Below are 23,476 nucleotides of genomic sequence, written 5' to 3' on the forward strand. Positions count from 1 at the left end.
GGAGAGTCTTCCGTGTGGGTACAACTGTCCGGAAACGAAAATAAATCATTGACGGAAGAAGAAAAATGGAGGCGGCAGTGTTCATTCTGTCATTAGTGGACTGTTGTGCACTGATTTTCCTGTCGGTCTACTTTGTATCCTTTTCAGCTGTTTGTTATCTGGTGACGAGATTATTCAACAAAGCTCGCTGCTAGCTCAAAGTCATTGCGTAGCTTAGATATTCGTTTCGTTATCTTCGCTCAATAAGGCTAACAAGCCAACCAGTTAGCCGCCTTTTCAAAATGTTAGACAAGTTAATGTTAGCATAAAGTAACGAACGAACCTGTTTTTCAGAGCAGATAGTGATAATTTGGTTACATGACGCGACAGGAAGTTTTAATTAGTATAACCATAAAACAGCCATCTTCAGCTTGCTGCCTGTGTTGCTAGCACGGCTCAAGATATAGCTGTTTTATATGTAGTCTTGAGAGTCGACAAAAGTCTCACACGCCTTCGACAGTTTAACTGATTACCTTGTAAAAAGCAGTGGCATCGATCGAGTCAGAACTAAGTTGAAAGTATTGATCTTGCCCACAAGTTGGGCTAAGGTGCGGTAAAATAAATGTAGTAATCACAGTCATATGTTGAATGCAAAGTATACGCCTGTATCATTTATGGACGTCAGTAGAGCAAAATTGCCAGATCTCTTTAGGATCTATGTGTCAGATACAGTGTTTTTTTTTTTTTTAATTACCTTAACCTAAAGCTCAGATTATCACCCTGTCTGATCTAGAATGTGACTACATCAATGCAAGAGCATGCTGCTCCAAATTGAATAAAGTAAGTAACCTGGATTATTACCCATATGTGTATTTTCATTGTGTAATGTTTCATTGATTTCTTGAAGAACTTTTCAAGACACTACTGCTTGGTGTTTCATTGTCTTGTCTGATTAATTTCAGATTTTAATGGGTAATGTGTTTTTGTTTGGTACGTTTCCAGTGGGTAATTCCAGAAATGGGTGGCCAGTGTCTCTCCACAATGCTGATGCTGATCTCCATGCATTGGTTCATCTTTCTCCTCAATCTGCCTGTAGCAGCCTGGAACATTTACAGGTACAAATGTTCATACTGTTGCCTAAGAGAATATTGTCACCTGCATGGTTTGGCAATATGAAAGTTGCAATATACCTGTATAGTTTATATAAGCAAAGGTATTGCCTTATTATTTCTGAGTGATGGATGACATTCAGAACAGTCTTGCAAAGTGCTTAATGGTAATAATGACATTTTCAGGTATTCAATTCAGTGGATTAGCCAAAGGACATACATTTTTATGTGGTGTCCTGTTGAATATGCGGATATAAACAATTTTGTGTAAACTGCTTTCTAAAATTTGTGTCCACAGTATCACCCTCCCCAGAATTCCTGAATTATTTTTGCAACATTGAATCATTGATTTAATCTGACGAAAAAATAAAATATTTTTGCGTCAAAGTGAAAACAGATCTCTACAAAGTTATTGAAAATCATTAGGAATGGAAAAAGGAAATAAACACTTTATATAGGCACAGTATATATGTGGTAAAGTATGGTCTGCTGTGGTCAGAACACAAACTAGATGTCTCTCTGTTTGTGTTGCAGCAAAGCTCCTGGGTTGACTTTATGCCGTCTCTGTTTTTCCTGCAGGTTCGCAAAGGTTCCAATGGGAAACATGGGCGTGTTTGACCCCACTGAGATACACAACCGAGGTCAGCTCAAGTCTCACATGAAGGAGGCCATGATTAAACTGGGCTACCACCTGCTCTGCTTCTTCATCTATTTGTACAGGTGGGAGTACAAAGATTTAGTGACATGTTTGTGGCTTTCCAGCTATGATGTCTGTATGATTGTGGTGGCTTGCATACAGTAAGATCTGTATTAAGGCATGTCTTTCCAACCTTGTTTTTCCAGCATGATCCTGGCTTTGATCAATGACTGAAGAACTCAGCAACCTCTCTGATCCCAGCTGCCACATTCCAAACTCCAGGGTTTGCTGTACTTGCCCACACATCTCACATCACATCCTGTACTGTATGCATCAAAGCTTTAGAACAAGTTAAACTGTGCTCCTACTAAGACTAAGGGTCACACTGTTTTGTCAGAATGCCAAGGTTTTAATATTAAGGTTAATATTTAACCACTTAGTAGCATTATAAAAGCAATTTGACGTGGTGTAATCCTGCAAAGTAATGCATGCAAGCTTGCATCCCGCTGGGTTACTTTGTATTATGAATTCCATATTTCTGTTGTTTACCTCTTGTCATGATCAAAGATAACTTTGCAGATGTGTACAATCCTGTCTAGGAGTTTTACAAACCAATGCTGTGTTTGGGTCTTCTAAATTTTATGCACATGAATCAGTAAATCTAATTAGACATCTTTGATTGTATTTCATTGTCTCAATGGCACATGAAACACTCTCACAACACAGTCTGCCGCCTTTTTCCACATAAAAAAAAAGAGAAATATTCAACTATTTTACACTGAAGCAAGTCAGCAGGCATGTTTCAGTAGATCACAACAGCCAAGTCATATAATGGGCTATCATTTAATTTGGTTAGGTACCAGGCTGCATTTCCTACTCATTTTTGTATTGTTGTTGGTGTTTCTTGCTTAGGCTTGTACAGCATATTAATAGAAGTGTTTTCCGAACACCAGAGGTATATGTGATGGCAATGAAGTTCAGTGGAAGTTACTTTGACAGCACCAGTGATTATGACGTGGTTGATTAGTAATCTTGTTGTAAAGTTTTTGATGCATACAGACCTGACAGACTTCCAGCATCACACCATCACTGATTATCAACCACAGCTTGACCTACACACGCACACAGAAATGGTGATAGGTATACATTGATATTCACCTGTGTGTGTCTGTGTGTATTAGTCAAACACATCATAGATGGGGTTAAGAAGCGTCACTCTAACCTCATTAGTCCTGTGTCATTGTGTCTGGTTTTGTGTTGGAAGGATGCTGCACTGTATGGCTGGATGCTTTCTGAACCTGTCATATGAAGCTTGGAACAAATGAGGTTTGGATTGGATGCAGTTATGCACTAATGTTGTATTTACTGAATGATTTTAAACACAAACTGTCTCAGGTTTTAAATGGGACAATGGATGTGTGTACAGAAAGCAGTGTTTCCCTAGTGCTGCGTAATATGCAGAGCCTGCTGTGTGAGCCACATAAGCAGGCGATCTGGGGATATTTCCAAAGTGTGGGTGAACTGGGAGAACTGTCTGATTAATACTAAACTGAATTATGCAGTGGTAAGTTTGAGAGGGAAATGTGCTGTTTCATAAATAAACATCAAAGACAAGTTGTGTTCTTGTTGTTTCAAACTGAGTGTTACTCTTAATTTTGAAAGAATCTGTTTTCCACTTTCTTTTATTCAAGAGAACAAGAACCTGTGCATAACATAACACTGAGACACTGACCCTACTCATTAAAGCTGATGATGCAGTGTTATTTGATTCCAAACTAAATGTTCAGAATCACAGACTTGAAGAACAAAATATGTGCCTTTATACAAGTACTTATAATCTGAAGTCTAAGTCCAGTATTTACTCTCTCAGCTCTAGGTCATTCAGTATATTCAGGTAGTCAGCTGACCTCATTCGTTGGACTCATAACGTTGCTGAACCTAGACCTGAACAACTGCAGCAACCTCATATCAAAGCACTGCCCCGACAGGCTTGTATGTTAGGCGCTAGGCATGATGGGTGCATCACTTCACCTGCCTCTCTTCGTACCCTGATGCTCCATCACTCTGGAACAGGGGAAATATGGACTCGGACCACATGACCTACTTTCATTAGACAGTTAACCAAATTTTAGTAGTTTCATCAATCTCCTTAAATGTTTTCTTTGTTTGATGCATGCCAATAATTTGAACCTTATGAAACAGATTAACATCTTCCGACATAGTTGTTTAAGAAATGAGAAGCTACTCACTGCATCAATTAGGGTTAAATAACTTCTTTTTTTTTTGTACTGTTATATTGAACTAAGAATATATCAATTATCCAACTGATTGCAGAGAAAGACCATGATCTTGTCAGTATAGATTAAGTCATGTATTAGGTTTGTTTATCAGAACATGCTGGCATTATACCGATATCCGTGTAGACATGGATGTTTGATGCCACAACGTTTCTGACAGACCCAACTCAAAACTACACCTGTGATAGTTCCTTTCAGTTCACATACATGTATTAGACTGACAGACTGAAGCCATTTAAAAACACTTTATGAGCTGAAAGAAACAAACATAAAAACAAAAACTAAAATACAAATAATGTCCACAGTGCAAATGGGAAAAGTTTTTGCTCAGGTGTCAGGAAAAAAAAGTGATCAGGATATATCAAGTGAAGGACAAATCAAAGTAAATTCCATTTAAAACCCTGAATGCTTTATTTAAAATATGCATACATAACACTTCTCATACAGAACAATACAGAACAGTACAATCACCTTTTGTAAGAACACATTTAAAATGTAAAATGGTTTGTGGCATAAACTGCCTGCAAGCAAGCAAAGTTCCTACTTTGACTCCTTACTGCAAGTAGAGAAAAGAAGAGAAGCCTGAAATACTCTGAATTGCTGTGATCAACTTGTGTGTGTGTGTGTGTGTGTGTGTGTGTGTGTGTGTGTGTGTGTGAGTGAGAGTGTGATAGCTCTGGTTGTGTACTAGTGTGTGTGTCTTGGGTTGGAAGCTGGTGATGGCTGTGATGGTTCCTTAGCAGATAAACAGGGTTCCCAGAGTCCCATTTTTCACCCAGGAGAGAACTGTTATCTTTATTACAAAACAGAATCTGTACAAGCAGTTTGGACAACGGTCAGAGAACCGTACACTCAAATGGGATTTTGACTGCTTTATCATTTGGGAATTTCACGAGTCACTTTTGGGCATAGCAGTTGGAAATGTGTACATTTGTAATGAAGCTTAGCTTTTTTTTTTTTTTTAACTGATTGTTAAAAATTCACTCCACCGTGTTGTTGCTATGTATCCTCTTAGCGCACTGGTGATGTGTTGATGTAAGTCACATAAGGCTGAAAATCCTTTTTTTCTTCCATGAGCTGATCTAAAAATAAAAAGTATTTCCAATAACTGGCATTATCTGTATCTTTGTCTTCTGTGTCCACAGTGTCCACATCAGTGATCCACACTGTTATACTGTCCCATAGTCCCAGACAAATGCACTGTGTAAACCTGTTTGTATGATTACAGGAAATTACTGAGACTTTTTTAAGACTTGGATTCTCAGTAGGATGGAATAAGATCAACTGGCTTTGAGCTAAGAGCCACAGAAACCAGGCAAGTCAGAAAACTCTGAGAAACACACACAATTAGTTGGTTCTGCTCTTTACACAAGACTTGTGACTAAATGAAACATTGAACCTTCTCTTTAAAATCTGCTGACAGTTGAGTTTAAAATTTTACATCTCCACATACAGTAAATAAAAAAGGTAATAAAATGGTAATAAAATAATAACTGAAACTTTTAATAACTAAGTCATACCCAAATAGGTGGAAAAAGGAAAAACAATAAAGAGCAGACAGTTAAAAAAAAGCAAAGATGTAACAGCAAAATAAAAAAAAACAGACTGACAGCGTAAGAACTATTCTCAGATATTCCTTATATAGAGGTGAGGGGTAACACACATCAGCTGCTATATAGTCTCAAAAGGCAGCCAACCACTTGGCAGATTTAAACAGGTATAGCAGGGCATACTGCGTGAGGAAGTGCAAGGTAGTCATCAAACACACCGCTCTGACATGCTCGTCAAATACAATTTTTTCTAAGGCTATGTGCAGGAAAGCTGAAAAGAAAACCCCATAAAATGTGAATGTGAAGTAAAAAATGTCAGGGTAGCACACAGATTTTCATTTAAAAGATTCTATTTAAATGAGTGTGACATCCATTAACTGTTCCTGTAAGTAAAATATGTTAAAGTTTCAGGAGGTGAAAGCTCAGACATGGGACTGAGAAAGTGAGAAAACTAAAAACAAACACCCTGCAACAGGTGCTGCTATGTCACAGCCTTGCACTAGTCAGTGAACTACTCAGAAATAAATACATAGTTTATAATAAATAAGAGGAGGTGGGTGGTCCTGGGTGGGACTGAAGGAACAGGTTTAGATATAAAGAGGAGGTGGGACAGATACTGGAGGTCCAGGAGCTCTGGCTTCAGTCACCCAGCTCTGTTCTCAGTAATGTAACTGAATCTGGCATCTCTGCGTTGCGACATCCTGACACACAGCACCAATAGCCCCGCCCCTTGGAAACATCTGTCCAATCACCAAAGCTTTCCCCACGATATCCATTCAAGCGTATACAGAGTTTTTACCCTCCTTGGGCTCACAGCAGCCGCAGATCATCAGCTGTCCATGCTGCAGCATTCTGACAGGACACCAAGAAGACAGAGGTCACATCATCCTGAGAGCTCACCTGCCGTTTATGCTGAAACTGGACACCTTTTTATATTTCTAGATACAGAATATCATTGTGAGGACACAAAGCATTCTCAAATTCCCCCCAATAAATGTGAACCTCAAGTCTTAGCTTTACCCTAACATTAATTAAAATGTCCCTGCAGTGTTAAAATGTCCTCACACAAGAAATTCTTCACTTTTTTCATTGTGAGGACCATCTAAAATGTCCTCAGTCCAAAAATTCATGCTGGTCCTCACAATATGCCATACAAACACATATGTGCGAGCACACACATACACACCCACACACTAAGTTGTCCAGTTGCATTCATCACTGCCATAAATCAGCAGCACAGAAGCTATTGGCAGGTTGGCTGCCATGAAACTAATCTGAAAATCTCCAGCATCAAATGGTGTCAAACTCAGCACAATGCTTTTACTTTTAAGTCAGTCTAATCCAACAGTCCTGCAAGAAATCTTCCCATCATCAAGCTTTTAGTACTGGCTTAGAGAGGTGCTGACAAGGCTACAGCAGTGGTATGAAGTAACTAAATACATTTACTCAAGTAAGTAACTTTAAATAATTTTAAGGTACTTGTACTTTAATTATTATAACTTCACTCAACTAGTATTTGGGGGAAATAATGTACGTTTTACTTCACTGTATTTATTTGACAGTTTTGTTTGTAGTTGCAGATTCTTCATGCAAAATATAATCAACCAATGAATATGATTTGATGATATTATTATTGTTCATGTCAAGTATTGTACTCTAAGCACAATCCTCAAAATTTCCCAAGCAATTATATATACTGGTTGGTGGTGTTCATACCAGTGAGCCCTTCTGGATCCTGCACATCCAGGAAGGGGTCAGGTCCCCAGATTCGTACGGTCCCATCATCAGAGGCGCTGGCCAGCAGTCCAGGCAGGACGGGGTTCCAGCTTACACAGTTGACTGTGCGGCTGTGACCAGTCAGCTCTGCAATAGCCAGCTCACTGCGGCGATGCCAGATGTAAACTTTGTGGTCTGACAGGAGACAGGAAGTTGTATTAGACCTAAAGAACAAAATTATTAATTTGACACCTAAAATTCAGTGTTCTCGTTATGAGCAGTACTTCCAGTGGTTGATTGATTGGTAAGCCAATTAATCAGGCCAATCTTTAGGATTTTTAATTAATCAGCAGCAGCTGATGACTGTTCTCATGCCAGCCAATGAATGACTTGATGCGACCATGGCTCAGTCTGTAGGACAGTTGACTACGAACCCTAGGGTTAGTGGTTCAATTCCCGGCTGCACGTCGACGAGTCCACTACCTACTATTAGTATTATTATTCTGCAGAACACAACTGCAGCCTACACTGGGAGAATTTTAGGGACAGTGCAGAATGTACAGTATATCATTTATGTTTCAGACAACTTTTCTTTGCATATTTGTCTCTAATTTATGTTTTTGTTAATATTTTATCAGATCCAAAAAGATTATTATTAGCTTATTAGAGTATTATAAGTTTAACTTGGACCTATCTGTGCGATGTGAGTGGATGATAAAACTCATAACACCTTTTGATTTTTCAAACCTTACTCTCTACTTGCTCCTCAGCAAGTGGTTTTGATGTTTCATGAGGTTTTATTGGTATTTAAAAAGTGTTTACACATGCTACATCTTAAAAGAAGCACAAATGCACCTTCAGTTTATCAAGGACGACAAAAACAATTATGTAATTGTAGTGATGACGCAATTTCAATCACTCCGTTCACGGCAGAGATAACCCAAACTTTCTACTAAATGTTTTTGTCTTACCTTCACTTCCACTAGCAATAAAATCTTCATTGTGTCCTCCGAAGCACGAGTGGATAGTGTAGAAACCCTGGGTCACGCCTTGGTACTTCCTTACCAGCACCCGGTCCTGCAGGTCCCATAGGTGCACTCCCTAAAAATGCACAGCATTTACTAAGATACACAACAGCACTGAACTGAACTGATGCTTTAGCAAATAGCTCCAGCTCAGATAAAGGGGCAGTACACTCTGGTATAAAGTATCAAGCTGCTTACCTGAGTAGCAACATTGAGCAAGGCTGACCTTCCATTTCTGGAAACAGTGAAAGACATAATAGGATGGTCCTCCTGTACTCTGGAAACACACAACAATATTCAAAGCTGGAACAAATAGTCCTTCATGATAAGAAGAAATGGGTATATAATAGGTATAGATACAGTATGTTTCTGACACTGAACAGTTGAGTTGACCACTTTGTAGGCAAGGATCAGGGTTGTGAACCTACGCCGGACGGGTAAAGGAAGTCAGTGCAGAAATTTAAAAAGTGGTGTAACACGTGATCTTTGTAGCTGAACAAAAATGAGATGTCCTGGTGCATTTTTGATCATCTGGAGGCATTTGATGGTTCATGTTGGTAACCCCATCAGTAAGAAACTGCAGTAGTCAAGACAAGTTATGACAAATGCATGCACAATGAGTAATCCGAAAGGTAGGGTCTGATCTTTCTGTTGTTGAAAAGGGCAAATTTGCATGCCTTGTGACAGAGAATATGTGGTCAGAAAAGCTCAGATGATCATCAGTGATCACCCCCAGGTTTCTGGCAGACTTAGTGGGGACAATCAGTGTAGATCCTATGTTGATACTGATGTTGTGTTGTACTGAAGTTCTGTCCAGAAGGGCGAGAACTTCTTTATTGAGGAGGTTGAGTTGAAGCAGCATCTCCCTCATCCAAGCAGCAATGTCTGCAAGGCATGCAGAGATGTGTAGTGAGAGTGGAGTCATCCGGTGGAAAGGACAGGAAAAGCCATGTGACTGGATAATAGAACCTAGGGATATAGTATCTTTGCTCTGTCTTCTCCATTTGGGTTAGTTGTGTGTTTTTCCTGTTTTTCTAGAAACTTAGCTAAACTACAATCAGCAGACAGACTGACCTGTCTGCTAATTTCAGTCTTTCTTTTGTGTCTTACATCCTTATACACATTCATTTCACACCAACCAGTTCTCAGATCAGGTTTAGGAGGCAGAAATCCTCTCCACATTTGAGTCTAGGCTTAAAACCTTTCTTTTTGACAAAGGTTATAGCTGGCCCAGGCAACTGAACTATGTATTACTTACAGTATGATGCTATAGAAGTAGTCTATAGTCTCTCCTCTTTGCACTCACTCCAACCAGTCAAGGCAGATGGCAGCCCACCCTGATCCTGGTTCTGCTGGAGGTTTCTTTCTCCAAAGGGAGTTTTTCCATCTCCACTGTTGCCTAATGCTTGCTCAAATGGGATTGTTTGGTTTTCTATATAATGTTTTATACAATTATACTCTGTAAGGTCTTAAACCTTACACTGTAAAGTGCCTTGAGATGTCATTAACTTTATGTCTATTTCATGTACATCAAACACTGTACACATTGCACATCACACCCACGTGTATAAGGAACAAAGATAAGTCTGAGGTTAGTTAGCTGTGCTGTGAAAAAAGTTGGTAAGTTAATCTATGTAGCACAGGAATACTAAAAGGATAAAATGCACAATTTGAGTGGGGTTCCATTTTGTGCAGACACATAAAGAAAGAGCAGGTATAGCAGTAGCAGAAAGAGAAGATGAAGAAAGAAGAAAGTGGTCATTCAGCACACTGAGTGGTGACTTACATGTTTCTGTCCGTCAGGTCCTCAAAGTTATATCCTCGAATGCGTTGATGGGTGTCAGACGCAAGGACGGTCCTGCCGTCACTCAGACACCACAAGCACTGCACACGAACTCCTTCCCATGAGTCCAGCAGGTTCCCATCAAGGTCCTTGGGGGCAGGAGAAAATAGAATGCTTTTAGGAACCACATGCACGACGCTACTGTAGAGAAAACAAACAAGCCCTAGTGTGCTTCTTTTTGACCCACACCTTTGTTGTCTTGGCTTATCATTCGTACACTACCACAATGAATTCCAAATTCAAATGTCAGGCCAAAGACAGAAACAGCTATACATAGTAGTGTAATTTATCACAGTATTATGTGTGTGAACTGAACCGGCACCATCTCTGGATCTCTATTAAAAGGGTTTTTCAAAAACAAACCATGTGATGTAAATGGAGTGCATGTAATACTCAGAGCCCATGAGTACTGAGCACAGAGCATATTCTGTCGGTGATACTCACACACTGGTAGAACTGGCCTCTCTGGCCACCTGTGACGAAGCGTTTGCCATCTGGATTCCAGGCCACACTGGTCAAGCTATCCTCATGAGACTGACTCATCTTTGTTCGTAACTCCCCCGTCTACACAGCAGTGTGGAGTAGAGAGAATCATGACTGAGGACAGACCGACTCACATTTTAAGCTTTTGGTCATGTGATCCTGTTATGACTTGAAAACAAACCTGTTTTTGGATAATTCTGTTATCCCTTCAGGGCTGAATGGGCTTTGCGAGAGTTATTCGAGTGAGAATAGAATGTGTCTGGATCCATAGGTCTGCAGGAGAGTGACTGGATCAGCAGCTAAGGCACTGAGATGGTCTAGTTCACAGTTACAGTAGTCTTATTTTCATTGATGAGTGAAGTTTTCCTCAGCTCTACAGAGCGTTTTAACTTCTTTTAGCTCATCATTTTCCAGTTCATATACACTCCAATTTTAGCTATGCGGCTTCCTGCATTTAGCAAAGTAGCCCTTTTATTAAAAAAAAGGTACAATGTTATTCCCAAAAGTTTTTCCCTGCCTGGTGAGTTAAAATAGTACTTTAGCAAGTTTCTCTAATGTATTATGCTTACATCCTTGCATTCAAACAAATATGACACTCATCTCCAAGGTGTTTGTCTGTACAGAGGTTTCAGATCCTTTGCTTTGTATCTTCCAATAATTACCAGGTATTATTTTATTTTTTGCAGAAGGCATAATCATTAGGTGGATCCCAATTCCCCTAATGCCTCACTTGCAGATTTTCCTTGCCTCTTGGTCCCTCTTAGGGCGATACAAGGAAAAGATACGAGGAGAGAGGAACCAAGAAAACTAAGCTTATGAGGACACGACACGTCTTTTCCTCTGAACCCCCATCTGCCATTTGTGGATCAACTGTCAGTCAGACTTTGATGTCACATTTGCTGGATTACCATTACATTTGACCAGATTATAATTAATGCACTCAATTACTGCTGTCTCAATTGCATTTTTTAAATAGAAACATCTGCACATTTACTAATAATCTGTTTCTTTAGGTTTTCTGTCCTCAGTGTGTCATTTATTTAGACATTAATACTGAGACGTGATTTGAAGGGTTTTTACGGCTGTCGGTCATGGAGAACTAAAGAAAACAACAACAAAAAAAATTTTTTGTTTTAATGTTATGAGTGTACTTCAGTTTTTAACGGTGCCAATGTTGTGTGTGTGATGGTCGAGTAAAAGACTTCAGCAGAGGATTGTCTTGTATCCTCCCTTATCTCTAAGTTATCTGTCACATAATTTACTTTTTCTTAATCCAGATAAAACAGATTTGTTAATAATTGGCCCACCTCAACACTGGCATAAATTTGATCAGTTAACCGTAACTACATCAGTCTTAGCTTCCCTCCACTGGCTCCCTATCAAAGTCCGATGAGATTTTAAGGTGCTTCTGATGACATACAAAATCTTGAATGGAAGTGCCCCCCTTCATACCTGTCTGATCTCTTAAACCCTTATATTCCACCTCACACTCTTTGCTTTATGAATGAAGGGCTTATGTTTGTCCCCAGAGTTAAAAAGAAATCAGACAGTTGCACTCTGTAGAGGTTTTTAAATCTAAACTTAAAACACATTTATACACCCTCACATTTAATTAGTAGCAGGGATTTGTACATGTACCAGTACTTGATTGTTGGGTGGTTTTCAGTATCACAGCATTAAACCATACAATAACTGCTCATCCAATTCTTTGGATCTGTTTCTCTCCCAAGCACACGAGCACATAGGCTGTGTGCCTTTCTCTCTCTCTTTTCTTCTCCCTCCCTCTATTGTGCCTTCCATCCTTCTTTTAGGTCCTTATCACAGGAGGAGGCTGAATGTTTCAGGTTTTCACTGGCTGGATGCACCAGGAAGCTGCTGGCATTCTCCCAGATTGTACCCTATCTGCTCCTTGCTATTGTCTACTATCCTATTGTCTCTCTACTGTCCCCTCACCTCACTTCAACTGGACAGATGGCCGCCCACCCTGAGCCTGGTTCTACTGGAGGTTTCTTCCTTAAACTTAAGGGAGTTTTTTCTCTCCACTGAGGCCTACTGCTTGCAGGGGAAATGTTCTCCTCTCTTCACTGAGAAACCATGGAGTTCTTTCAAAGTGATCATCAGGTTCTTTGTCACCTCCCTGACAAAGGCCCTTCTCTCTTGATCGCGCCGAGTGGCCTGCTCTAGGAAGAGTCCTGGTGATTCCAAACTTCTTCCACTTATGTATGATAGAGGCCACGGTGCTTATTGGGACATTTAGAAATGTTTCTGTACCCTTCCCTACATTTGTTCCTTAATACAATCTTGTCTCCGAGGTCTACTGACCATGCCTTGAATGCATGGTTTAGTTTGTGACCTGCACTGTTAACTGTGGGACCTTATATAGACGGTGGATGCCAAATCATGTCCAATAAACTGAATTTTCCACAGGTGGAATCAAATCAAGTTGGTGAAACATCTCAAGGATGATCAGTGATAACAGGATGCACCAAAGCTCAATTTTAAGTTTCATGGCAAAGCCTGTGAATACTTATGTATATATTTAATATAAATTTGCAAAGATTTCAAACAAACCTCTTTCGCTTTGACATTATGGGGTATTATTTGTAGAATTGTAAAGAAAATAATTAATCAATTTTGGAATAAGGCTGTAACATAATAAAAACGTTAAGCACTGTGAATAATTTCTGGATGCACCTCATCAGTACCAAATGGTAAATAGTCTGCACTTATATAGCCCTTTCTACCTAGCTGGTACTCAAAGTCACCAGTTTACCAGAAGCTAAATATATTGTATGGTGCCTATAAAATGTTTTCACTCTACTTAGAAGTTTTTACAATGACAATGGTGTGTTTTTATGATGTGCAGTGTTTCGTTTATGTATCTAGTCTGATTGCAAAAAGCTCCATTTTGGCCTTATTACACCACAGAACCTTCTTCCAATTTTCCCACATGCCTTCTCACTAACTCTAGCTGAGAGTTAATGAGTTTTTTCTCTTTTCTTGAATGGTGATAAACTCAGCCAGCAGTTGCTGTATGTCCAGTCTCTTCCATCTCAGCTGCAGAAACCTGAAATTCCTTCAGAAGGTTCACAGGTGTCTTGGTGTCCTCCCTCACTAGTCCCCTTCTTGCATAGCCACTTCGTTTTTTAGGGCAGCCTGCTTTAGGTGGATTTGCCTGCTTGCTGATTTTTTATTTTTTGCATATTTGTCACAGATCAAACAAATGTTAATATTACACAAAGATGATCTGAGTAAATACATTACTGGCAGGCTAGATTAGCACTCAAACTCTTTCACCACCAAGTCATACTCTTGTAATGTGTACAGAATATGATTTTTGTGTTGCTGAAATAAGCAGGTCCTATCTTGAACAAGACTGCAAAATCTGTTTTATATAATTTATCATCATTATAGATATCATTTGATATGTTTTCCTAGTACCTGTACAATCAAATACAGTTTTTGTACAGATTTGCAAGTCAATGCATTTTACACAGTGTCCATCCTTTTCGGGGAACAAGGTAGTAATTGTGTAACCTAATTGTGATGATTTAGGTGAGATGAAGAAGGTTCGCCAATCATCTTCTTTTTACTTTGCTTTATGTTTTATGTTATTAATGTTTTTATTTTTAATGACTTTGTAGATATCTGTTTTCACTTTGACAACATAAAACAGTCTGAATTCAGTCAGAATATTAGACTGCTGTAGTTAAATATTCATTGATGTTTTTACACAGAAAGGCGAGTCACATGTTGGAGTCATGCATAGTATGAAGAAAAGGGTGAGCAACAATGCTGAATTTGAATTTATGAAGGTAATGGACAGTAAACTGACACCTAACAACAGAAAAAAATAAACATGAAAAGGAGAGTAGGAATAGAGTTCTACTGTGCTACGTGTGCAATAGATGAATAGACTGTGACAGTTGGTTGTCACGGAGAAGGTGGTTGTATAATTATGAGGAAAATATACTTTTGGTGTGAGTGGCAGGGTAGTGCAGTGATTAACACTGCTGCCTCACAGTGAAGACCTGCCTCTTATGTCTGTTCACATCTACCTGTACATTCCACAGCCACAGCTCAGAGCAGTCATCAGGGCCACAGGCTATCAGATAGGCATCATCTGGGCTCCATGCAAGGAAGGAAACACCATAAGCATGACCCTCCAGAGTCTTCATCAGCTTCAGCTGCTGGGTTTCCTGTGGAAGCAACAGACCCAACCAGTTATTTCAGCTTTCACATGCTGACTCATGTTTCATAAAAAGAGATAACTGATTACCGCATCAACATGCCACACAATGACTGTGGTGTCTTTGGAACCAGTTGCCAGTTTACTGCCATCGTTGGAAAACTTGCAGAACCAGACTTCGTTGCAGTGTTCAGTGAGAATCTGCTGAGTGTAGCATGGGAACTGTTTTCTATCAATGAGAAAAACACAGACAAACAGACAAGCGCACACACAAGCACACACACAAGCACACACACACACACGGTGATTGGTTTGATTGATTAGTTTCCCACTGTAAAGGGAGTCGCAACATTCTTCTCTTAATCACAGATGAGGGCTGTTTTTTAATTCACCAGCAAAGTTTCATTTACTGAAATTCTGTCTATAAAATATAGGAGTGCGTTTGTTGAACCCTTTAAATGCCCTGTACTTTTGAAACTTTTTAAAAATATAACCCACTGTTTATGGCGGCTGGATAGTGTAGTGTAGTGTTAAGATCACTGCTTTCCATGTGAGAGCCTGGGGTTCTTTTTGGTTGTTGCTCTTGTTGTCTTAGTTAGTCATCTTTGTCAACTTTCCTTGTTTTGTTCTACTTTTAGAGCTTAGAATGCACTTATTAAGTCTGGCAACACTTCAGCTCTCTCTCTTAGTTTATTAAAAACAAACTTTGCTAGTTTATTATTATTTATTTATTATATCTTTTTTTTTGTAATGTTGTGTTTTGTTTATATAACTTAAAAGACTAAAATAAATCAAACCATATTAAAATCAAAGCATTTTTCATACTGTCTATGATGTAGTTTTAATAATTACAAACAGTATGTATTACGGACATTATTTTAAAAAACGTGCATGGATCTAATTCTGCAATCCCACATCCACAAAATTAACACCACTGTTGTGTTGCACAGTGCAAGACCAGACCAGGTCTGTACAGGGGGTTAAACTACTCTTCCTGTCTCTCTGTCGAGCTACACGTCATTCCACCCTTTGCCCTCTGGACCTGTCTGACTCGTCCTGATGCCCAACTTCTGGCTGGAGATCTCGTCGCCTGGATCCACCGTTTGCCCTTTGGGATGCGTTTGGAGACTGGATTGGTCACAAGCTACTATGATGTCGGTCCCGGCCTCGGCGGACGTCGGAAGCTGTTTCTTGGAGCTCTCGACTCAACGCTCGATAGTCCAAGAATGGAACTAGTCTGCCTGCAATAACTAACTGGACTCCATATTAACTTAAAAGACTTTAACTGTTATACTGGACTGCTGCCTACACAGCATGTAATCACCCATATGATGATGGGTTCCCTGTTGAGTCTGGTTCCTCTCAAGGTTTCTTCCTGTTGCCTTCTCAGGGAGTTTTTCTTTGCCACTGTCGCCCTCGGCTTGCTCATCAGGGACACTCACATTATTATGACTCATACACATACACTGTTCATGTACTGTTCTTTGGTTACAAGTCACTCATCCACAGTGTATTTGCACCCGTTTGTAAGTCCACGTGCAGCCAAGTGTGTGTGAGTTCTTACCGGCTGCAGGCATGGTCCAGCAGCAGAGACACAGAGTCCAGTCCGGTGTCCAGCTTAGTGTTGTGGTAGAGGCAGCGCTCCCTCTGCAGTTCCACTGCCTGTTTTAGCAGTGTCTGCAGGCGGCGAGGAGGCAGCATCACAGATGGAGGCAGGTATGCTACACACACACACAATATACAGATATTTTTAATGGACTCATAGAAATGAATATCTGAGGATGCCACTCTGCCACTGTTAAGTATGTAAACTAAATGATTTGTCATGCAGTGTCTTGCAGTTGTTCTGTTTTTTTTTTTTTTAGTTATCTCTGTTGCCTTCTTTGAGCCAGGGTTGTAACACATTAGGGGCTTGTCCGGGATAGGTGTGCTGGTTAGCATTTGCTGTTGTTAAATGTATTCCCATGTTGGTGAGTGAGTTTCTGAGTGCTCTTGTAAGCTAGTTAGGGAGTCCAGCTGGACAAAGGGATTTGTCATTCTATCAGTTCACTCGTTTGCTTTTTTGCCTTTTTTAATTTTGAGGCAATCATGGGTGGAGACATGTTTTTCAGGGCCTTGGAAATATGGCCGTGGTTTACTGAAGTTTTGCTTTTAAAGTGGCCCAGAGCACACACCAAAAGATATTTAGGCTTTAGTACAAATTAGGCAGGATCCAGGGGGGTTGCTTTTGTTTAATTGTGCACTTAGGAGCTTTGTGCTTTATGGTAAGTGGCCTGCACTTATGAAGCGCTTTACATTGCATCTCGTTCACCCATTCGCACACACAAGCACTCATACACCGATCTGATCTGACTCACTAGGGGCAACTTGGGGTTCAGTATCTTGCCCAAGGACACTTTAGGATGTGATGATTATAGTGTCCTTGATGCTAACTTTTTAGTGTTTTGCAGCTTTTGGTTGTCAAGTGGTAGTGTGTACCTTGACTTTGGGTGTAGGCTAGATTTCTTGAGTTGGAATTGTAAATTATTATTCTATTGTGTCTGATTGGTTTAGCCTATGCCATATTGATAGTTGATTGAATGTTTTGGTCCTACTTCTGGTAGTGTGGTGCTGTGGTTGGACATTTTGTGTTGTGTGTACCTTTTGAGGTAAGGAAAATTATTTAATATGGCCAGATTTGATGCATTTATTAAAGCACCCGCAGAGGAGGGGCTTGAGCAGTTGAATAAAGATCAGCTGTTGAGCCTTGCCAACTTTTAGGACCATTCACCCATGCTGTTTTATCTGTAGGTACAGCTATAACTGAAGAAAATGCATTTTCATATGTCAGATGCTGTCATTGGACTGAGATTACGGGAATTGGCTTTACAAGAACTGCAATTGCGAGGCAGTTAAAAGAGAAACAAATGCTTTTAGAACATGAACATTTTCCTTAATAAATGGAACTTAAACAACTGCTTTATTGGTTTCTGTAAATTTCCAAACACCTGGGTTTGATATGGTCAAAAATATAAGGTTAAAAAAATATTTCCCCCCCCCACTATGCTGAAATAGCATGTTGTGAGAATGCCTGGACCTTGCTTTTTCAAAGTGTCTTGCTTGGAAAAGCACAAGAAGCTTCCTCTGCTGTAGGAAATGAGGACAGCAAGGACTGTGAGACAGTTAAAGGTGCCATATTAAAAGCTTATTCTATCGCCAACAAAAAACAACTTAAGTCGAATTTGCAAAGGAGAAAAGAGCATCTTTTCAATAGATGGTGTAAGTCTCAAAAGGCGGAAACTAAGACGACTTGAGACATCTGATTTTGTTGGAATAATTTAAAAATAGCCTTCTTCATGCAGTTTGTACATATCTCAATGAGAAATGAGCATATCTCAATGAGCAAAAAGTGCAACAATCAATAAAGCTGCAGTTCGAGCTGATGAATTCTTGCTGATACATGGGACAAATTATCACAAAGCTCAGGACGAGCAAAAGAGAAAGCTCCTTTCACCTTTTCTTATGAAGGTTTTGTCTCTCTCAAAACCGATACTGAAACTAAAAGACTTATTAAAAACTGGAGAGACACTAGAGCTTTTTAATCACTGATTCTCTAAGACATTGTGCTGTTTTCAGATGATTCTGCTTTGGGTTCTAATGTCCTTGTTGAGGGTTTTGGTGGAGGTTATTCTCTACATAATCTTAAACTGTATGTGTTGCAACTCGTACCATGACAAGGAAGAAAAAATAGTCAGAAATAGCACTTTCTGACAATTTTTTTATTAGGAGGAGGATGTGCTGGCATTTGGATTTGGTGAAACTTTTTCCTTTCATTAGGAGTTTAGGCAGCAACAAAAAGCGGATAGCACCTTGTCTCCACTTTTTGAAGCTGCTGTTTCAGAGGATGCAATTAAGGAGGTTTCTCATGGCTATTTTGCAACCAATGATGTTCTCATGAGGAAGTGGACTTCTCCTGAGATGAATTGTGAGCATGACTGACTGTCTGACTGACTGAGTAAAGTATTCCAATTTGAACTTAAGTTTTTTTTTTTTTTTATGTATTTTTTTTTTAATCTGACATCTTGTCTTTGGCTCATGATCATTGTCTTGCAGGGCATATGGGAATAAAAAAAAAAAAAAACATTAGATTGCGTGTTGCTCCATTTTTATTGGCCTGGGGTGAAGTCTGTACCTTTACAGTGGCAAGAAAAAGTATGTGAACCCTTTGTTTTGCATGAATTGGTCATAAAATGTGCTCCGATCTTCATCTAACTCACAACAATACAAAAACACAATCTGCTGAAAATAATAGTACACAAACATTATATGTTTTCATGTTTTTATTGAACATAACATGTAAACATTCACAGTGCAGAGTGGAAAAAGTATGTGAACCCCTAGCCTAATGACTTCTCCAAGAGCTAATTGGAGCCAGGAGTGAGCCAACCTTGAGTCCAATCAGTGTGATGATATTGGATGTGTTGCTGAAAGCTGTCCTGCCCTTTAAAAACACACACCAGTTTTGGGTTTACTGTTGCAGCACTGTTGCTACTCTCCCTAGGTGTGGTCGTCCTGTAAAGATGACTGCAAGAGCACAGCACAGCGCAGAATGCTGACTGAGGTAAAGAAGCATTCTAAAGTGTCAGCCTTACAGAAATCTCTGGCACATGCTAACATTTTTGTTGACACATCTACAATAAGGAATACACTAAACAAGCACGTTTGAAGTTTGCAAAAGAGCACTTGGATGTTCCACAGCACTACTGGCAAAATATTCTGTGGACAGATGAAACCAAAATTTAATTGTTTGGAAAAAACACACACTATGTGTGGAGAAAAAAAAGGCACAGCACACCAACATCAAAACCTCATCCCCACTGTAAAACATGGCGGAGGGAGCATCAATTCAATTTAGTTTTATTTGTAGAGCGCTTTTTACAAATGACATTGTCACAAAGCAGCTTTCCACAACCAAAGAACAGTGCATGAACAGTGAATGAGTAAGAATCATAATTATCAGATTGTCCCTGATGAGCAAGCCGAGGGCGACAGTGGCATTGATTGATTGGCATCAAGCATTGAGTCAAGACCTCCTAGAAACGGCTTCCGACGTCCGCCGAGGCCAAGACCAACTTCATAGTAGCGTGTGACCAACTCCAGTCTCCACACGCATCCCATTGGGCAAACGGTGGATCCAGGCGACGAGATCTTCACCATCATGGTTTGGGGCTGCTTTGCTGCCTCAGATCCTGGGTGGAGTGTTGTCATTGATGGAAAAATGAATTCCAGAGACAAGACATTTTGCAGGTAAACGTAAGACCATCTGTCCGACAACTGAAGCTCCACAGAGGATGGGGGATGCAACAGGACAATAATCCAAAGCATACAAGTAATTCAACAAAAGAATAGCTTCAACAGAACAAAATACACATTCTGGAGTGGCCCAGCCAGAGTCCTGACCCGATTGAAATGCTGTGGCATGACCTTTAGAGAGCCATTCACACCAGACATCCCAAGAATATTGCTACACTGAAACAGTTTTGTGAAGAGGAGTGGTCAAAAATTACTCCACATTGTTGTGCAGGTCTGATCTGCAACTACAGGAAACGTTAGGTCGAGGTTATTGCTGCCAAAGACGGGTTAACCAGTTATTAAGTCCAAAGGTTCACATACTTTTTCCACCCTGCACTGTGAATGTTTACATGTTATGTTCAATAAAAACATGAAAACATATAATGTTTGTGTACTATTATCTTAAGTAGACTGTGTTTTTGTATTGTTGTGAGTTAGATGAAAATCAGAGCACATTTTATGACCAATTCATGCAACTCCACGTAATCCCAAAGGGTTCACATACTTTTTCTTGCCACTGTACATCCTATTCCTGCAGTCAGTAAGACCTTTCAGTGCATTTTGATTGATTGCGTTGGTCCTTTTCCTCATCTGTACTTGTATTTAGCCATAGAAACTTCAGAGGATCCTGCACAGTTATTTAAAAAGAAATGGTAGACATACTAGTCATCCTCTACAAACCTTCTTGGTTTTCTTTCAATATAAGCTTAATAGGGCTTGGGAATTGATTCGCAAGTTGATTACATGCTGGAACATGGCATTGCTGAACCTAGTACAAGCTCTTTGAGTTCTCCTTGTTTGCTTGTTTATAAGTCAGATAAAACACCTTGTTTCTGCAAAGGTTTTTTCAGAGGGTTAATTCCATAACCAAACCTGACTGTCATCCCCTTCCCAGATTAGATGATTGCATCGACAGAGTTACATCTGCTACTTCTGTTATCAAGCTAGACCTATTAAAGGGATACGGGCAGGTTCTGCTTACCCAGAGAGCTTGTGAAATTTCGCTATTATGCTAATTTCTTTATAGCATAAGTTGTTTATTATGTTGTTTCAACTGTATAACTTTTGCTTTTAATGTTACAATGATATTGAGCCATTTTCGTTTAGTTTTGACCGCTAGTATAAGTTTTATAGCCGTTTTTGTTTTACTCTTTAGCGCCACTAGCTTAACAGCAGGCCGCCATGTGGTGTGTCGTAAACTAGCTGTGTAGAGTTTTCATTGAATTCTCATTGAAAACTTTATTTTTGTACATATAGGGGTCAGATGTGCAGGACAAGCCAGAAAACAATGTGTGTTATTGTTTTCTACAGGTATGTTTCTTTGCATTTAGTTTTCATGTCTGTTATTTATATCCCGTCATCCAACCACATGCAATAGTTTAGTTAGTAGAGTGTATTTTCATGGTTTACATGTAACTGTAAAGAAAATTGTTAATGTTTGTTATTGTGGTTTGTAATATGTAAAAAAAAAAAGTTTCCTTTTGTAATCAGCTGCTCTTGATTATAAACATACTATGTAAAGTATGGATTGCAGCATTGTATAGAAGTCTAAATATTGTATAGAGCCTCTGTAATAATTGTATATGTTATGAGAGAAGACCCCCTTTGCCTCACACTGCCGCTAGGCATCGCTGAGGGGATCAGATGTGCAGGACAAGCCAGAAAACAATGTGTGTTATTGTTTTCTACAGAGCAATTAAAGCAAAGGAAAACAGCAATCAGCGTGTTCATCGTTTGTGTCAGTTCTACACCCGTTACACCTACACCTTGCAAAAGGCGAATTTGGACAGGCTACTGTGACCTATCTGGGGAGGCTTGTGGGTTGCTCCCCATTGGAGCTAAAGTAGAGGCTATTGTTAACTGTAGTGTTTCAACATCTCGTTGTGAGCTTAAGCGTTTTCTTGGCATGGCAGGGTATTATAGGGTTTTCTGTAAGAAGTTTGCTACTGTTGCTGCTCCCGTAACTGCCCCTTAGCTCAAAGGTCTTATTTGCACATGTGCCAACATGCTTTTGCCTATTGACGCAAGCGATGATGGGATTGGAGCTGTTCTCCTCCAAAATAATATAAGTGGGGTTGAGCATCCTGTCTGCTACTTTTGCAAAACTTGCATTAAAAATGTATTCAACTAGAGGCTATGGCCCTTATTCTTTCATTGGACCATTTTGATGTTTATACCAATCAAAACAAGGGGGTTTTGATTGCCTGATGCAGTTTTGATGGCCTTTGCTTCAGCAGCCAGCCACAGCAGCTATTTTACCAGCCACCTTGTTTTGTTTGTTCTCTTGTTACTCTGCATGTATTAAATTCCATAGGGTAAGCTAAGGTTGTTTTTTTTAAATTATTATTATTTATCTCTGTTGCCTCCCCTGAACCTGGGTCATAACAACCATCATTGCATGTTGTTAACTTTGTGTCTTTTCTCCTTTCTGTCTCCCTCTCGCTACTTTTCTATGAAAGGTATTTGTAAATTACAAGCGAGGTAAAAAGGCAAAATATCTAAGCTAAGGAACAAACATTAAACTAAATTGCTCTTGGAAGAACTGTTTCCATTTCATGAGGTGTAAGTGCTAGATTTTTGTGCAGAAAAAGTTTTACATTTAATCATTTAGCAGACACTTTCATATTTGTATTGTAATCAGAAAGTTGGAGAATTTAGAAACATATAAGAAGAAGAAATAGAAGAAGTTTGCACTAAATCGAATCCAATTGAAGCCAATTTGTGCCACTAAAAGGAGTTTTTGCTAAAGTACTGTACAGAACTCATAACTCTAACCAGTGTAGGTCAGAGAGACAGTTGTCTACTAGTGGTCACAGAGGATGAGTAACCATCTCCAAACCACTTTTTAGGGAGGAAAACAAGGTCACACAGTTTCCATGTAATGTCAGACCCTTGGACCAGCAAATGTTGGTGTGTTGGAAGCATGAATGACAATGACCCACTGCTATTAATGATTACAAGCCCATGTGTCTAATAACTGTGAGTCAGACTGAACTCACTCTGGAGCTTGTCCAGCAGCTTTGTTCGGGATGCCATGCCTTTGCCTTCCCACTCTGCTTTGGCTCGCAGGTCGTCTGCATGACTGCACATCAGGTACCTTAAAAACAAATGATGACATTTTCTCAGCTACTATCAGACACATTTACACCTGCTGTGATGGTGAGCTCACACACATATCACAGTTGAAAGTCTAAACATATCCTAACTGGAAACACCTAATTTTTCAATTCATTGCATGTTACAATCATTCATAACACTGACAGCGAAGTCATCAGACAGACTACCAACATTATTTCTACCACACCTCTGAATATCTA

The 23,476-nt window shown here is 39.6% G+C and overlaps 2 protein-coding genes across 2 annotated transcripts in view; one reads left to right on the forward strand and one right to left on the reverse strand.

Moving 5' to 3' along the window:
* cnih4 (cornichon family AMPA receptor auxiliary protein 4) lies at positions 1-4,275 on the forward strand. The gene is made up of 5 exons (XM_026370460.1): positions 1-134; positions 751-819; positions 982-1,094; positions 1,668-1,808; positions 1,932-4,275. The coding sequence occupies exons 1-5, from the start codon at positions 66-68 to the stop codon at positions 1,957-1,959; spliced, it is 420 nt and encodes a 139-aa protein (XP_026226245.1). The 5' UTR covers positions 1-65; the 3' UTR covers positions 1,960-4,275.
* wdr26a (WD repeat domain 26a) overlaps positions 2,569-23,476 on the reverse strand; it is a 26,525-nt gene continuing 5,617 nt past the window's right edge. The window contains exons 5-14 of the mRNA XM_026370459.1: positions 23,159-23,256; positions 16,393-16,549; positions 14,919-15,057; positions 14,698-14,838; positions 10,601-10,720; positions 10,100-10,245; positions 8,512-8,590; positions 8,260-8,389; positions 7,289-7,483; positions 2,569-6,424 (exon numbers count right to left, since the gene is read on the reverse strand). Coding sequence (XP_026226244.1) covers positions 6,402-6,424; positions 7,289-7,483; positions 8,260-8,389; positions 8,512-8,590; positions 10,100-10,245; positions 10,601-10,720; positions 14,698-14,838; positions 14,919-15,057; positions 16,393-16,549; positions 23,159-23,256 — 1,228 coding nt within the window. The 3' untranslated portion in view covers positions 2,569-6,401. The remainder of the gene's footprint in view (positions 6,425-7,288; positions 7,484-8,259; positions 8,390-8,511; positions 8,591-10,099; positions 10,246-10,600; positions 10,721-14,697; positions 14,839-14,918; positions 15,058-16,392; positions 16,550-23,158; positions 23,257-23,476) is intronic.

Source organism: Anabas testudineus, chromosome 16 (genome assembly GCF_900324465.2).
Source record: "Anabas testudineus chromosome 16, fAnaTes1.2, whole genome shotgun sequence".
In the NCBI taxonomy this organism is placed as follows: domain Eukaryota; kingdom Metazoa; phylum Chordata; class Actinopteri; order Anabantiformes; family Anabantidae; genus Anabas; species Anabas testudineus.